The 16,626-nt window shown below is 45.0% G+C and overlaps 2 protein-coding genes across 3 annotated transcripts in view; both read left to right on the top strand.

Annotated features, from left to right (window-relative positions):
- The first annotated feature begins 3,983 nt into the window (after positions 1–3,983).
- RSAD2 (radical S-adenosyl methionine domain containing 2) lies at positions 3,984–12,185 on the top strand. Its single transcript, XM_026097147.2, has 6 exons — positions 3,984–4,446; positions 4,571–4,732; positions 5,158–5,387; positions 6,490–6,639; positions 8,496–8,528; positions 9,089–12,185. Exons 1-6 carry the CDS (start codon positions 4,086–4,088, stop codon positions 9,251–9,253), a joined length of 1,101 nt encoding a protein of 366 aa, XP_025952932.1. The 5' UTR covers positions 3,984–4,085; the 3' UTR covers positions 9,254–12,185.
- Positions 12,186–13,316: 1,131 nt separating this feature from the next.
- The window catches only part of RNF144A (ring finger protein 144A), a 63,334-nt gene continuing 60,024 nt past the window's right edge, over positions 13,317–16,626 (top strand). The window contains exons 1-2 of one of the 2 annotated variants that reach the window (XM_064508491.1): positions 13,317–13,600; positions 14,525–14,675. The gene's annotated coding sequence lies outside the window, so the exon portion shown is untranslated. The remainder of the gene's footprint in view (positions 13,601–14,524; positions 14,676–16,626) is intronic. The other variant, XM_064508490.1, reaches the window with a different exon arrangement.

The raw sequence follows: 16,626 nt of genomic DNA, 5'->3' as shown, positions 1-16,626 counted from the left end.
AAAGGATGTTTTGAAGAGCAGATGTGCTAGTTATGTAAAAAACGCTATTCTGCTGTAGCCTTTTAGTATCTTTGAGGACCTGTTCTGCTTATATGTAGCCATAGGGAAGAAACATAGTCACAACGAGAGGCAATATGGCCATTCAACCACTCTGTGATCCACACAAACTGGAAAAGAGAAAAAATTAATGTGAAAATAAGCCAGCCTGTAGCTTTACAAATATATCTAAGTGCACAGTCTTGTAGTGTCGATAAACAGCTGAGACACACAGCAGGAAATAAGAGAAATTATGTAAGCTGAAGGCCTGTATGAGTACATAAAATACACAAGAATGAGGAATAGCTGCTTTTATGCAGAATAACCTTTAAAGATAGTAAAAATAATGATGTAGGGATAATATCATACCATAAAAGTTACAATGTCAGGTGAAGGACCCACCTATCCCGTCTGCGACGATGGCTGCTGCCAGATATTTGGGGAACAGTACAGGAAGAACACAGAGGAGAGACTGTCTCCTGGCATGTTGTCCCAGATTCCAGGAGGCATCTCTTTGGATACTTCCTGAGCTGGAGCTCACGTATACATCATCGTGTATTAAGGGCCCCTGGTGGACTTCTTTCATATGTGCCTAATCTGTGAGCTCATATTTACATTGCAACGCCCTGTGGCAATGTGTTCCACAGCTTCACTTCATGTCTGATTTCACTTTCTGGTTAGCAGTTTTGGTGGGGACTTCTGGGGCTTTTGTACCGCAAGGAGGAGCGAGGCACTGCAGTGCAAGGTCCCTGGACACAATTCTGTTCATAGTGCTGCAGATGTGGTGGGAGAAGGAGAATTTCCAGCTGGGAGTGGAGCAATAAGGAAAACATTTATCAAGTGCTGACAACCATGGCTGCCATGGCACGACATGTCTAGTTGTCCTTGGATCATTTCAGGGAACGGTTCTCAAATTGTACTCTGATGATGGTCCACAGGGCTGGCATGAGAATGGCTCCTCCTTACATCAGGAAGTGAAAAGCATTACTTATGTTCTTGGTTCATGTCAGTAATTTTTTTCCTATCAGGATACTGTCTGCTTGGAACTGAAACTAGCCACACTGGAGAAAGTAATCTCTGTATTTCACTGGAGAAAGTACATTCTGAGTACTGTGACCGCGTCCTCCCACTGCAGGATGACTCCCATAGGAATCAAAGGGAAGGAATCAGACCTGCTACCACTTTCAAAGAACATGCTATTTTTGAGCCTCCTCTACAAGGTTACAGGCCATAAAATCTGATTACAGTTCTTCCTTGAAAAAAAATATTGTAGATTCAAAGCCGTTGTACAAAAATGCATATCTATGTTTTCTCATAGGTCTCACCAGAGAGTACGTGAGCTAGAAGAACAGTTTAGAAATGCCTTTCCTGGTGCTTCTAGGACTTGTACATCTGTAGCGGGGACATGTCCAGCTCTATGGTTACTTTGTGGTGACAATTACACATGGCCTTTACAGGTAACATAGAGAGTGTTGTCTGAAAACATACTCAGGAGATAAGTTGAGGCAAAAAAATGAAGAAAGCTTTTATAATTGCCATTTTGTAAGGTAGCATCAAGAAAATTATGGAGAACAAGAAGTCCCAAGTAAGCTTGAGTATTAGGTTCTTTGCACTTTTCATTCCCTGAGATCCTGACCTTCAAATAAAAGCATCTGAAAAATGGCAGTGTTCTGGTCTACTGGTTCTTCGAACAGCATTCTTCTGCCTTACTCTTGGCATCTTTGTATATCAGATGCAAGTCTTGTGCTGAGAGAAACTGGTAATCATTTAGGATTTTTTGATACTTTTGGAAATTACATATTTTGGACCTTATTTTCCTATCCAACACTTTGCCTCAGTGCTAAGCAAAGAGCTCAGGGGTAAGGCTGCAATAGATATAAGTCACTTTGCCAACCTCATGGCTAATCAGTGGATCTTCTGTGAGGCCCAAACTTGCAGAAGGTCAGGGAAGTTACTTAGATAAGGTGAACTAAGTGGTAAGTTTGTCACCTGCAAGAACAAGATCTCTATGCAAAACTAATTGCATGCCAGAGATTGTGGCTTTGATGGCGTATGTACATGTACGCACACATACAAACACAGATGCACACAAACACACTGAGTGATGATTCTTGTGAGGCATGACTTGAAAAGTGACGTAACTGTCTGTGATGTTGTGCCTACGAGGAGTTTTCTCAGTAAAAGATTTTAAACTCAAAGGAAGGGGAAAGGCTGTACTGACTGCATCTGAATTGACTCAACTTCCCATGAACAAAAGTTAAGAATAAGGTGAGAAGGGAATTTGAACTGGGGCCAGAGAAGGTACGGACCTAGAGAGAGTTCCTAACATGAAGCAGAAAGGATGTGTGAGCACTGCAGGGCAACAGAGGGTACTAGAGTTCTCCAAACTAACTGAAACACTGAAAGAACCAAGGAGCAAATTCAATGCCATGTGTCAGTCTAAACTTGCATTGCATTGCTTTTCTCCTTACGCAATTCTGTTCTCAAGTTCGTGATCAATAAACCCTTTCTCTTATTAGAAAATCCTACTTTCATCCTATGCTTGTATCTTATGTAACCTCAAAGAAAACGGAAGGACCCACAGATCCATGGTTACAAGTCCAGATAGTCTCTACTGACAAGCTCTGGACAACTTTGGAAGCCTTGGGAACTGAAATGTTTCCCATCATGCTGCAACAATACATTTGTGAAGCAGTAGTAGCAGGGCTAGATAAAGGAAAAAGTCTCCCTTCCTGCCCTACTGCAGTTCCAACAAGAGAGCTGACAGAGAAACCAAATATTGTCTGAATGGGAAAACTTGGATTAGTTATTCACTAATCCAGCCATTAGTGGGCCAATAGACCAGATCTAGGAAAGTGAAGGAAAGGTGATGGGAAGTGAAAGATAGCAAATAACAGTACTATTCAACCTACCTTTTTATGCACAAGCAAGTATAATTTCCCATTAAAACTGGCAAATGGGATTAAGCTAATTCTCCTACTGTTTTTTTCTAAGGGGGAAGAAGAATCCAACCTGAGGCCAAGTCTGTCCTGCTATGTTGGCAGTTCTGACAGGTAAGTGGAAGTGAGCAAAGCTCTAATTTAATCCTGCTAGCCGTCCCACAGCTTGTAGATGTTCAGATCTGAGAGTCTGACGTATTCAGACAGAGCTGGCTCAGGATCTCAGCAGTATGGCAATGCTGACATTGGCCAAGCAAGAATGCGGACAAACCACCCAAAGGAGAAAGGCAGCGTATGAGGCTGGCAGGTTGTGGAGGGCATCCTGGGACTGAAGATAGCAACTGTTGCTGTAACACAAGCCTCGTGATAGCTGTAGGGCCTCGAAGGACTCAAGGAATGCAAAAATTGGGTGCTTGGTCTCTCTTGGCATTGCCAAGATAGGCATTCATCTGCCCCTGGCAATTTGGCACCTGAGGCAGCTGCCACCTTTGCCCACACTATATTCACCACTGTGCTGTAGCTTTGCTTGAAGTGCTTTAGGCAGCATCTAAGGTGAAGAATTAAATATACTTCAAGCACTTTTTTTCCGCATTAACCTGCAGCAGTCGCCTGCCTCCCCGACCTGGAGTGCTGTGCAGACCTGTTTAAAGTTAAAAGAGCTCACGGCTGTCCCGGAGCAGGGTGTGACCTAATCGTACAAGTCCAGCTTTCACTCCCTTCCATCAGTTACACCCTCTTTAACGGGGAGAAGTGGGGCGGCTGAGATCACACAGGTCCGGAGGGGCCTCTGGTGCGCACGGCCCCGGCGCCCCGCAGCAGCCGCCCCACCCTGGCGGCTTTCAGGGCCGCGGGGGCGCAGGGCGGGCGGAGCAGCCCGGGCCCCGCCGGGGCGCCGCGCGGGGCCGCAGCCAAGTTTCCCTGCTGCCGGAAAGGAAAGCGAAACCGGCCGCTTCCCGGCGCCGCGGCACCGCGGGGCGGGTCGCCGCCGCCGCCGCGCTCTTAAGTGCGGAGCGCTGCGCGCCTCGCTGCAAGCGGCGAGCCGAACCGAGCCGAGCCGAGCCCGGCGAAGCCGAGCCAAACGAAACGAGCCGACCGAAGCCGAGCCGAGCCATGCAGCTGGGCGCGCTGGGCCGGCTGCCGCTGCCGCTGGCGCGGGCGGTGCTGGCGGCGCTGCGCGGGTGGCTGGGCGCGCTGTGCTGGAGCCTGGCGCCGCTGTCGCTGTCCCTGCCGCTGTTGCTGTCCCTGCCCGGCTGGCGGCGGGTCTCGGCCCCCCGCCCCAGCGCCGCCGCGGGGCCCCGGCGGCAGCGGGAGCAGGAGCGGGACGGGGCGGCCCCGACGCCCACCAGCGTCAACTACCACTTCACCCGCCAGTGCAACTACAAGTGCGGCTTCTGCTTCCACACGGCCAAGACCTCCTTCGTGCTGCCCCTGGAGGAGGCCAAGCGGGGACTGGCGATGCTCAAGGCGGCGGGTGAGTCCGGCAGGGCCGAGCGGCGCTATAGAGAGGTTTTACCAGCGCGGGCGCCGCCCGAAAGGGGTGGGCGCTCGTGCAGAGAGCGGTTCACGGCATCCTCCCCTGTCTGGTCCTGTCCTAGGAATGGAGAAAATAAACTTCTCGGGAGGAGAACCATTTCTTCAGGACAGAGGCGAGTTTGTGGGCAAACTGGTCCAGTTTTGCAAGCAGGATTTGAAGCTACCAAGTGTCAGCATCGTGAGCAATGGCAGCCTGATTAGAGAGCAGTGGTTCAAGAAGTACGGTAAGGAAAAACCGACATGCACAGAAACACTGACGTGGTTTGGGAGCTTTCTCAGTGCAGCCTCACGGCAAGCTTTTTTTTTTTTTAGTGCGAGTGGGAGATGGTTTGCCAGTCGGTCACTTACAATAAATGCAAAACAAAAGTAAATATCAGCGAAATATTGTTAATTATACGTTTTGAACAGGTGCAGTTTGTAATATTGCCTCTTTGGTATAATAGTCTGATAAAATCAGAGTATGTCCATCATGCTGGGGGAGGGCACGCTGAAGGTGCTGCCGCTGTGGCTTTTGTGGTTTGTACTGTTCCACAGAGCTGTGTTTATGGCACACATTGTGACAGATTGCGAGGAACTGAAAGTGGGCAGACTCTTGACAACCTTTAGCTAAAGATATAAATGTTAATTAATTTTTAAAACTTGTTTTCAGGTGAATATTTAGACATTTTGGCGATTTCTTGTGATAGTTTTGATGAAGAAGTCAATGTTTTAATTGGCCGTGGTCAAGGAAAGAAGAGCCATGTGGAGAATCTGCATAAACTGAGACAGTGGTGCCGAGATTATGCTGTTGCTTTCAAAATAAATTCAGTCATCAACAGATTTAATGTTGAGGAAGACATGAATGAACAGATCAAGGCACTCAACCCTGTGCGCTGGAAGGTAAAGTAGTATATATCACAGGTTATCTTCTGCTCAGAGAAAACCAATGGTGAAGTGAAATTCTGGAATTGCCTGAACCTCTAGCTACCTAGGTTAGCCCTCCAGCTCCAACTTGGGGTGGTATAAGCAGAGTTGTTATTAATATTACATGATGGTGAGGCAAGTTCTGTCTCTTTTTATACTTAAATGGATCCCAATATGCCAAGAATCTTTTCTGTTGTGATATTTCCAGGGAATTACTATTTCAGGCTATATAGTTGTTTATGACACTAAAGATAAGATAGAAGGTCTTTAATGAAAGTATTCCATAGTTTAGAAAGAATGAGGAAAAATTAGCATACAATGGTATGTTAGAGTGAATATTAGCATTATATTAGTGTACACTGTACATTAATATTCTATTATAGAAAATATCATAACTATAATATATACTAACCACTAATACTCTATTAGAAATGTATTAATTACATTATGTTATTGGTTTGAGAGCAGGTAAAGATCATATATATATATATGCCTTATAAACATGGGAGGACCCATGGAATAATTTCTCAGCTGTTAGGACACAGTGGGGTGATAGAACCCATATAACTCCTGTATGTTAATTTTACACTATTAAAATTTAATAGAAACAAATATGAATTTTATCAGCCTTGAATTGATATACAAGCAATATTTTCCAACTAGGAAAAAAAATCACTATAGGTGTAATCTTGGTTCCACTAAAAGAGCGTAAGGAAGAGATGACATGCATTTTATTTTTTTATCAAGTTTCCTGCCCAACTTTCTTTGTGGGGTTGCAGACCGTGTTGGTGGCAAAGGCACCTTTTTCCCCAAAGTCTGTTCTGAATGTGTTTGAGGGTTTCGTCTTTAGAAGGAATCCGTTAAGTAGACAAACATTTGCAGTTAATCTATGAAAAATAACTATGCACTGTGCCCTTTGTGTACTATTCACTTATCACAGTTTGTGTCAGTATGGCTCCACTGACAGGAAAAATTAAAGACAGGTACTGAGACAACTGAAGGCTTTAATAATCATGGCAGTCTCATCCTCAAGGCAAGTAAAAACATGAACTCTTCATCAGGTGCTTTTTGTCTTCAGGTATTCCAGTGCCTCCTCATTGAAGGGGAGAACAGTGGTGAGGATGCTCTGAGAGAAGCAGAAAAGTTTCTTATCAGTGATGATGACTTTGAACGATTCCTGGATCGCCACAAAAATATCTCCTGCTTAGTACCAGAGTCTAATCAGAAGGTAAAATTGAAACTGGCTTTTCATAGCTTTATCCTGGCAAACTGGAAAGATGGCTTAAGAACTAGAAGTTTTCATGGTTATTAACACTTTGCCTGTTAATATTGGCTAAAAGTACTACCGTACCTGGCTTTGTTATGGTGGAAGGCAGTGTTTGCACTTTTCTGTGAGGCTTTCTGCTGAGCACAAAGGTGCTGATCCCAATTCTGTGGAAACCAGTGGGAATTCTGTCACGGTGTAGTGTGACAAGATGCTCGGTTACCTGAGGGTATAAAGGATCAGCACAAAAACTGTAGAAACTGGGTTTTCTGCAGTTGGGCTCTAAACAATTAACCCCCAGGAAATGAAGCGCTCTGCCCTACCAGGGCACTGAGGCTGGTAAGGCTGACTGCTAACACAAACAGTTTATACTCTAAGCACAGTTTCCTAATAGAGATTCACCATGGCACCACACTGTGGCGGCGTCACTTAGCTCTATACCAAGTAAAGATGTCAACCCCGTCAGCGTTATTTTGGGCATCAAATGTATTTTATTTCAGAGGAGCAAGAACTAGTATTCGTGCCTGACACATCTCGCTAGTAACTCGCCTCACAAAGGAGCGAGGGGCCTTTTTAGCTTTGGCGATCTGACCGCCTTTGGAGTGCACTTTCAAGCTCTGTGTTCATGAGGAGACTTCTTGAGCGACTGCAAAACCTAGCTGGTTCATATGCTGAGCTGCCATCTAGCTCAGGTTAGCTCCAACAAAGGACTTTGGTACCTAACGGTAGAACCCAGAACTTTTTGTTAAATGCCTACGAACTCTATACGTGGCCTGAGCGGCGTTAGAAGGCTCACTGTTTAGAAAGCTTATGAACTGAGTGAGCAGATACTAAGTTTAGCCAGTTAAGTCTAGTCTTAAATCTGTCCTCTTTCCTTCCTTTTCGTCTCCAGAGATTAAGGCCTCCATATACAGTTTACTTGTTTTAAGTAAAGTGAGCTCAAGTGAGCAGGCTGGTTTGTCTTATTAGGTAACATCCGAGTGGGTAACGTGCTCCCCTCAGAGGAAAGAGATTTCTGTTTACCGTAGCCTAGGTGAATATCTCAACTACTAAGTGTCTAAACTGCCAGGCTTTAGACTATGACGACTCCAATCTTCCTGCCGAAGTTGTGCCACTCTGCAGCGAAGTGTTCCAGATTAGCTGTGCCGAAGGAGGGAAGAGCACGTGGAAGTGAGACTGTGCGATCCAGTGGGAGGCATTTGGTGGGAGGCAGGACCCATCAGAGAAGGGATTTAGAGGAGAAGCCAGGACTGTTCCTGCATTTTTGCATTCAAGAAGTCCTACCAAAAAAAAAAAGTATGCTTGGTTCTTTCTTCCCGTAGTGGAAGAGACGTTGTTTCTAATTTCTGTCGAGATTGTGTGGAACATGGACCCCAAACAGATCAGACAGATTTCCAGGCCTACACAGCAGCAAACTCCAGCTACCCAGAGAGTTATAGGGGTCAGGTAGGAGATGCCTAATTAGCTGGGCGAACATATCTTATTTCAACTGTTGGCCTATTTCCTGGTGCAGGAAAACCTGAGAGTTTTTTGAGCTGGTAGATTGCCGCTAACACACCTGTTTAGTAGGGTCGCAGTGAAGTACCCCAGCCTAAATGGCCACATCATTTGTTTGGAAAATGACCTAATCATTCCAGTATGTTAAAAAAAAACAAAACAAAGTTTGATCCAAGCTCACTGAAATCAGAGGGAAGACATAACTTGTTCAGAGATTTGGATTACACTTTGAAAGAATAATTATTTGTCTTGGCCTTGATTTTTCACTAGAATGGAGTTTCGGTTTGTCTATTAACTTAAGCTTTTCTTTTGGTCTGTTACAGATGAGGGACTCATACCTCATTTTGGATGAATACGTAAGTCTTTATTTGATCCTTGATATTCGTCTGTTAATATATACCTATGTATACAACAGCAATAACCACTTCAGGTTACTATGTGTTCTCTAAAAGAGTTATACATGGAATAAATAAAATTTCTTTCCATCAAGCATATTCTGAACTGGAATGTAGGTATGGCCTAAAGAAGGGTCCCCGATCAGTTTGTATGCGTGATCATTGCATCGTGAGTCTAGAAGTGTATCTTACACATCTTTTTAGACAAGCCATTGCTGTTTTTTTTTTATTATTATCTAAATGTTTGCTCTTCAGTTACATGTAAACTAAGTAAGCTTTTTGAAATGTAACTTTGAGGACAAGTTCTAAGTTTTTAACCTTGGGTATTTTTGGAATGACTTTGTTCTTGCAAGGTTGTATCAGTATGAGCCTTTGAGTCTTCCTAAGGGCTATGGTGAAACTGTTCATAGGCAGATAACTTACACACCCCTTTGAGGGATTGTAGTGCAAATGATGTAGTTATGTACGAAAGTCAAGCTTTACAAAATGACTTTCTAAGGTCTTATCTATGAATTTTCTAGATGCGTTTTCTAAACTGTACAAATGGACGAAAAGAGCCTTCCAAATCTATCCTGGACGTTGGAGTAGAAGCAGCTATACAATTCAGTGGATTTGATGAGAAGATGTTCCTAAAAAGAGGAGGAAAGTATGTGTGGAGTAAAGCAGACATGAAACTGGACTGGTAACTCAATTAACTGAGTTATGGCACGTGCATTTTGTGAAGAAAATGTGTATATGTGTGTATATATGTGTCTCTGTATATATATATGTATGTATATAGTGCTTTTAACTACACATGGTATATTATACAGATCGATGTTCAATAACTTTGTAGGTGAATATTTTAATGTTTTTGGAATGTAGACTATGTTCTTATCTATTGTTTGGTTGAACATTACCAAGTACCAATAGAATTTTCATATAAATAGATCCCAGAAATCTAGTTACTAGTTTATTGTATGAAGGACTGTAAGGGCAAACTGTTAAGATAATGCCACACAGGAAACAGTTTTAAGATAATAGATAAGTGTGCATGCAAGAAAACAAAAAAAGTCCCAAACTCTAACTCACTATAACCAGCCATAATGATTGATAAGCGAAAATTCTTATCAGGAAACATTTTCTGTGTAGTTCATATGGAAAGGTATATTGCAGTTCCTTACTAGATCACAAGAGGGCCAACTTTGAAAGCAGCCCTGACTTTTTCAGGGACAGTAGAGGGTCAGAATGTAGTTGTTATTATTTCTAATAAAGAATATATCAAAAAGGAAATCAAGATTAAAAATTCACAATTTTAATTCCTAAATCTTAATTGTAGAGGTGTTGTTCTTCTCCCTCTCCTGCATACACATGCACAGTATTTGCAAAAAGGTTAGGGGATGTAAGTTTCTGTGAAAACAATGCTTTGGTTATGATGTTGCTGCTCAAAACATAGGAAATGCATTTTATCCAATGGTGAGCAACTTCTTATTTCACATTGGCAATGACCTTTACTCTAACAAATATTTACAGTGAAAACAATGTTTGCTTTTTATTCATAACTTCCTCCACTTCCCTTTTCTCAACCAATCTTTATTTTTTGTTTGTTTGTTTGTTTGTTTTTCTCTTCTCATCTGTACAATTCTGTTGAAGATTCCTTATGGAATGAATGAATACGGCACACACTTCTCACTGCCTTCTGTTGATTGCTAGGTCTGTGTTATTCCCATGCTTTTTATTTCGCTAAACCATGGAATTACAAATGACAAAGTTCATATATCATGTAACCTTGTTTTAAAGGTCGCTTGGCTCAGTAATCACTCTTACTTGCTAGTTACCAACATGCAGGTCCTAAGTGAAACTAATTAGGTTTTGTGATGGCTGCCTTGGGTTGAAAGAGCTAGCAGCATCAACCTAAAGTAGAGTAAAGTTAACAGCCCTGCAAAGGCAATAATTTAATATGCTGTCCTCTTTTTTTTTCCCCCCTCTGGTAATTTTTCTGGCTTTATATTACAGTTTTTCAAATTTAATAAGCCCTCTTCCATGTATAGCCCTGTGTGAAGGCAATGGGGATAAGCTTTGCACGAAACAGAATTGAGCTAGCATGCCTAGACTTTTTCACATGTTTAAATATTGCAGCAGCTGGGACCCAGCATGCACTAAATACAGCATGTAAAGAAAATTGCACTTTCTTTCCTTTTTCTGATAATGTAAGTTGATTTTTTTTTAGAGTTTTCAGAGTTCTGTTTCCATTTTTACTGTCCTAACTTTAAATGTACAGTCTTAATGGTGCTGGCTTGTTGCAATCCCTGTACTTTCTATGCACTTACATTTCAGTATTTTTTTTTCTTCTATTAGTATTAAGGATACTTAAACTGTGGCCTGCACACATTATGCCCAGAGTCTTTTGGCAGCTATTTTACTGACCTCAGCTGGAGTTCTGCCTGAGGAGCAACTATGGGCAAAGCAAATCTATGCAATTGTGGTGTTTGACTTCCTCGTTGTTCCCATTGCTCAAAAGCTGAATCTAGCATCTTCTTCAGCATATACACCGCATGGTAGAGAAGAGGCATTTTTCTTTGCTGCTGGCTCAGTCCCAGCATGAGCAAAGATTAGTGCATCAATGTAACACTAAATCTACCAGCTTGCTGCCTCTGCTGAAAATGCCAGCTGTATCACAGCACAGAGGCAGGAGGGGCACAAAGCCCCGTTCAGCTCCAAAGGTGCTGCCGTTCTTTGCTGTGGCACTTCTCTCTGTAAATGGTCATTCTTTTGCTGCAAGAGATCCTCTATGCCTGAGGTTGAAGCTACAAGCTAAATAAAAGGCACATGAAAAAGTGAAATTGTATGAATAGTGTACAGACATTGAAGATTGCTTTCATCAGATGGTTGAGTTCTTATTTTTGGCTTTCAAAAGATTTTACATTGCCTCTTATGACTACACCTAATTTAGGAAAAGTGTCTGTTCCGATACCTTTTTTCTGAAGGAAATATCAGTTGTGTACATCGGAAATGAAGACTTTGGCTTAATTTTCAACATGGCTACTGCTTGATTAACCTAGAAAGACTTTTTTTGTAGTTTATAAACAGTTTTTACTGGAAAAAAATGGATTTTAGGCTTTCATTCTGCAGCTGTGTCAAACTTTCACATGGGACTAGAAACATAATATTAAATTCAACAGGGCTACTCCCAGGCTGAGAGATTACATGTACATTGTGACTGTGAAGAGTCAGGATTTAAATTTAAGTCCTGTAAACATAGATATGCTTAATTGTATTTTCATACAATTGTGTAATCTCATAGTACTGCAACTAAGCACGTGCTAAAAATGCTAGATCAGGCAGTAACTTAGACCGTAGTTTATTAGTATTATGCAGCTGTTCATATTTGTAAAATTTGTAGAGAATGAGAATTTGAGAGAATGAATTAATGAAATTAAATCATTCAGAATATACCTTGAGTGAGGAATAAAGCTGTCATATTGTAGCATTTTCGGATGTTCTCTTTTTCAATGTGAAGGATACCTGATGTATTTGAATGTTACAAATAATGAAATTTTAAATGACACTGTCACAGAATTCATACTATTTTACACATTAATATGTTGCACATTGCAATAAATGTTTCTATTTTCTTAAGTTTATCTCCAGTTTCTTTTTTAAAAATATAATCCAGACCCATAATAACAAAACCTGAGTGCATTCACAGGGCAGCGGTGACTCTGGATGGAGTCTGTGCTTAGCACAGGGGGCTGCCTGGGCAGTGCCAATGGCAGCACCCAGGCCCAAGAGCGGGGCACTAGCGCTGATTCTCCTCGTGCTGAAAAGCGTCGCCACATGCTCTAGCGGCCTGGGCGGTGCTGGGAGAAGAAAGCTAAAATACGTTGTGCTGTTTCGATGACAGCCATTACAAAAGACGCAACTGTCCATAAACATCTGAGGAGAAAAAGATTACCTTCTGCTAGGGTGAATAAGAGAGAAAAACTAGTCCATTTAGAGATGGAGTAAAGAGAGGTGGCTTCTCTCCAGGATCATGCGCACATCTGTAGGGTGCAGAATAAACTCTTGCACTGGAGAGCCTGAAATGGAGCTTTTCACGGTAATTGGTTGGGGAGGGGGTATGCTCCCCTCCCCTTGCCAGGTTTTTCTTCCACATGCATGGCTATTTCCCAGCACGGGACTCCCCGGCTGGCTCCCCCGGGGCCCGCCAGCAGCTCGGCGGGGCCGGGGCCCTTTCCGCAGAGGCGACCGCTGGCGAGGTGCCTCCCCTGGGCATCTGCCTTGTCTCGCTCTCGCCACCGCTCTGGCAGGGGCGAATGCTGCATTTGAGTAAATCAACCAGACATTGCTCCCTTCAGCGCGTTTTGCTCTTTTGTGTCTCTCTGCCTTATGAAGGAAGGCTGGTTGTTGCTTGATGCATAAACCAACAGCAGGAAAGCAGCTGCTTTTGCAAGACAGGTCTTGCAAAACAGCTGTACAATCATCATGGTTTGCTTTGGTTTCCCTTTTCCATTTCCTTGCAAGCCAGTCTAACCTTTCTGCCTTCCTTTTCAATGTCCCTCCCCTTGTATCTCTCCTGCTGCTGAATGCCCTGGTGGGCCAGAGGCAGAAGGGGCAGGGACCGGGCGCTCACGCAGCAGAACCAAACCCCTCGGGCGGCACCGCGGGCCGCCCCCGGCAGCTCCAGCATCCCGCGCCGCGAGCGGCGCCTCCTGCGGCCGCCAGGGGCCGCCGCCGTGCGGGGCGCCGCGGCCGCTGCGAGCCGGGCGGCCGCTTCCAAGCGCGCGCGGGGCGGCGCGGCGGGACGGCGGCGGCTGCGCGGCGCCCGCGCGCCCGGCTGCGCGGCGGCGCGCCCGCCCCCGCCCCACCTTCCTGGGCCGGCGGGGAAAAGCCGCGGCAGCGGCGCCGCCGCGCGCACTCGGGCTCCGCTGCGGACGGCGCCGCGAGGGGCGGGGGACGCGACCATGGCCGGGGCGGCGGCGCCGCCCTGCCGCGGCCACTCGGGGTAGCGCGGGAGCCGCAGCCGCCCCCTTGGCGGCAGAGGCGGCGGCTGGGTAAGGCGCGGCGCGGGCGCGTCCTGGGCAACGGCGGCCGGGCCGGGTCGGGCCGCGCCGCGGCGGGTCCAACGGTCGCGCCGGGGCGGGGGGCGCTGCGCGGCGGCGGGGCCCCGCGTGCCCCTGGCGCTGGGGCGCGGCGCGGCGGCGGGAGGCGGCCGGCCCGGGGAGGGTCGCCGGGGCGACCCGCCGGCCTCGGCCCTGTCTGCGGCGGCACGGCGGGGGCGAGCGCCCGTGTGGCCGTGGCCGTGAGCCGGGCGGAGCGGAGCGGCCTGCCCGCGTCGCCGCCGTGGCGCGGGTCGGCGCCGGGTGGCCGCGTCCGCTCGCGGAGCGGGTCCCGGGGAGCCTCCACGCGCCCGGGGGCGGCGCCGGCCGCGGCCCTGGGCCGCTTTGTGGGGGCGCGCTTTGCTGAGCGCGGAGGACCGGTTCCTGCCGGGGAGGCTCCCCGCGCCCCGAAGGGCGCCCCGGGTGCCGCGTGTCCCCCCCGCGTGGGCGCCACTTGTCCTACGGGTGTCATTTCGGTTGTGGCGAAGGGTTTTCTCGGTTTTGGAAGCAGTAGCTGGCCGTAACGTAGCTATCACAAATTACAGGCTGCGTTGGCAAAAAAAGCGGCTGCCAGTGGCGTGGCTTTGAGTGGGTATTACAGGGTATGCAATGAAAACAGTTACTTAGACTTGTGTATTTTCTGTTCTATGATTTATGTAAATGAGCCAAAAACCTTCTTGAAACCTATCAGTAACTTGAAATACAATAAACGCTCTTTGAAGGGAAAAAATGAAGCAGCATGTGGATTGGTGTCCTGGTTGCGGGAACACTTAAAGCATGCAATTGGGGAGAAAGTAATTTGTTTGGTCTGCAGGAGTGAAAAAAAGAGAAGTTGGAGAGTTTTGATGTTGCTTGTAATTTTTCCTTCTCTCCCTGAAGTTAAGAGATGCTATCATTGACTGTTTTGAAGTATTGGAAGAAACCATATGATGATATGGTTGCCCTCCCTTCTTCTCTTCCACGCGCCCTGGACCCCAACGTTCATTACAGTCATTGCTCCTGAAGACCTGGAACAGGGCATATCGATGAGGTGGGATGGTGGCAGGAGATAGGAGCTGTTTGAATTTTCACTGTATTCCTGGAAGCCATGTCACTTCTGTCCTGGAACAAATTACTTTCTGTTTTACAATAAAAGTGAATGATGACTTTTTTTTAAATATAGACCTGTTGTTTTTCATTTGCTTATATTGTTCCCAGTGTAGCTAGACAACTTTACATTGTGAAATGAATTGCTTTGTTTCACACTTGCTTATCAGCTCTGTTCTAGAAGTGGCTACAACTGAAGTTAAAATCTTTGTGTGCAGAATGCTACTGAAAATTACATCAGCCTCTGTATTTTGGAGTTGCACTGATTGTTGCTGGCCTTCCTGTTTGCTTGTGTGCTTGTGCTTGGCTTTTAGACACGAGATCTTTAAATAGCTCAGGGTGGAGGGGACAAGGGCATGTGGGGATGTGGCATGCTGAAAGGCAGACTTGTGACTTTAAAGAAACTGCTCTGTTGATATTTATAAGGGTCTTTACAGCACGGGAGAACTTGAATGACTGCCTCATGGTAGTCTTAGAGAGTCAGCCAGCTGGCCTTATGCGAAGCTTGTTAGATATCCAACAGAAATAAGGAGAAATGAGAAGAGTGGAAAAAGATTTTTCGCTTTCACTTAGGAGTTGCTTGAAAAAGACAATTTTTTTTTCCCTCCAGACAGAGGTTTTATTCCTTACCCCTCCCTTCCCTGGTTGTAGTATTTCAGTATGCCCTTGCGCAATCTGTATGTTGTTCATAAGGTGGAGAAACCGCCTCTGTGATTGAAATAACAGAGTATAATGACAGATGTTTCACTTTGATATGACTGCTTTGAATGAGATGTCTTTTAGGTGAAACAAAGGGTTGAATCTGTCCTTTCTAATAGTCCCAGTTCAGTTCTGGTAGCTGCTGGACCAAATCATGTGTTTATCATCTACAGACTCTTATTGTACACAGTCTAGTCTCACTAGTTATCTTCACTAAAAATACTGAAATATGTGAAGTCTAGATTGTAACGCAGTAACTTGGGAAAAAGGAAATTATATTTTCTTTAGTGTTCTTGTTTCTAATATCTTCTCCAGTATTGTGTTCTAAGTCTTTGTCAAAATTTATAGAAAAATATATTCAAGATTTGACAGTTTTCTTTTCAGTTAAGCCAAAGGACAAGGCTTCTGTCTTAACCGTGGGTTTTGGCTGCACTGCCATGCTGGGGGTATGAATGGCTTCAGTGTACTGGCTGTATTTACAGGAATGCTCTCATAGGCTGGCAGAAAACTATTCTTGTTTGCCCTCCCAGTGCTAATTCAGGGAAAAATACAACTCTGACCTTCCTGCAGCTTGATCTGCACAAATAAACGCTTTCTTTCCTAGACACCTGATTATAGCACAGGGATTAAAACGTGTCTTTTCTCATCATGTTTCCCATGGAGTTGTACTAATAATTGGGCAGTTGCATTAATAGTTTGTGGTTTGATTAAGACATCTGTTTTTAACTACGTTGCTTTCTATTTCTTATTTGTGACTCAAGCCACGACAGCAACAAAAAATTGCAAGCCAACCCATCAGTTAGAATGCTTTAGTAATCCTGCTGTGTGTAACTTAGACTGTAGTCAACTGTTGTTTTTGTAAGATGGGATCCCTTTCTATTCTGCTTTTCAGAAATAAGCTCATAATGTTTATCTTTTCCTGACCTTTTGAAGGAGGTCAGACAAAGAGATCGTAATGATAATTTCTAATTTTAAGTTCTGATGGCTGGATGGAGCTGTTGAAAATGCACTTGCTCTTCTGCCCACGTGCTGCAGTGTAATGGGAGTGATTTTCTGTTTCATAGTCTGTGTACCTTAAATCATACCAGAGATGCATACAGTTTTTTCTGCATGCGCGGTCAGTGAATACTGGAGCTGACGGTGCTAGTACAAAACTAGTTTTCAAGTAGCTTCACTGTTTGCTGGTGGTGACATTT

Source organism: Dromaius novaehollandiae, chromosome 3 (assembly GCF_036370855.1).
Source record: "Dromaius novaehollandiae isolate bDroNov1 chromosome 3, bDroNov1.hap1, whole genome shotgun sequence".
NCBI classification, from domain to species: Eukaryota; Metazoa; Chordata; class Aves; order Casuariiformes; family Dromaiidae; genus Dromaius; species Dromaius novaehollandiae.
Note: the sequence above shows the minus strand (reverse complement) of the source record. Positions and strands in the feature narration are given on the sequence as shown.

Excerpts from the sequence above, each read along its gene's own strand:
- RSAD2 (XM_026097147.2), top strand. The coding sequence starts at position 4,086 with ATGCAGCTGGGCGCGCTGGGCCGGCTGCCGCTGCCGCTGGCGCGGGCG. Across the intron at positions 4,447-4,570 it reads GGCGATGCTCAAGGCGGCGG|GAATGGAGAAAATAAACTTC; the intron begins GTGAGTCCGGCA and ends GTCCTGTCCTAG. Across the intron at positions 4,733-5,157 it reads GCAGTGGTTCAAGAAGTACG|GTGAATATTTAGACATTTTG; the intron begins GTAAGGAAAAAC and ends ACTTGTTTTCAG.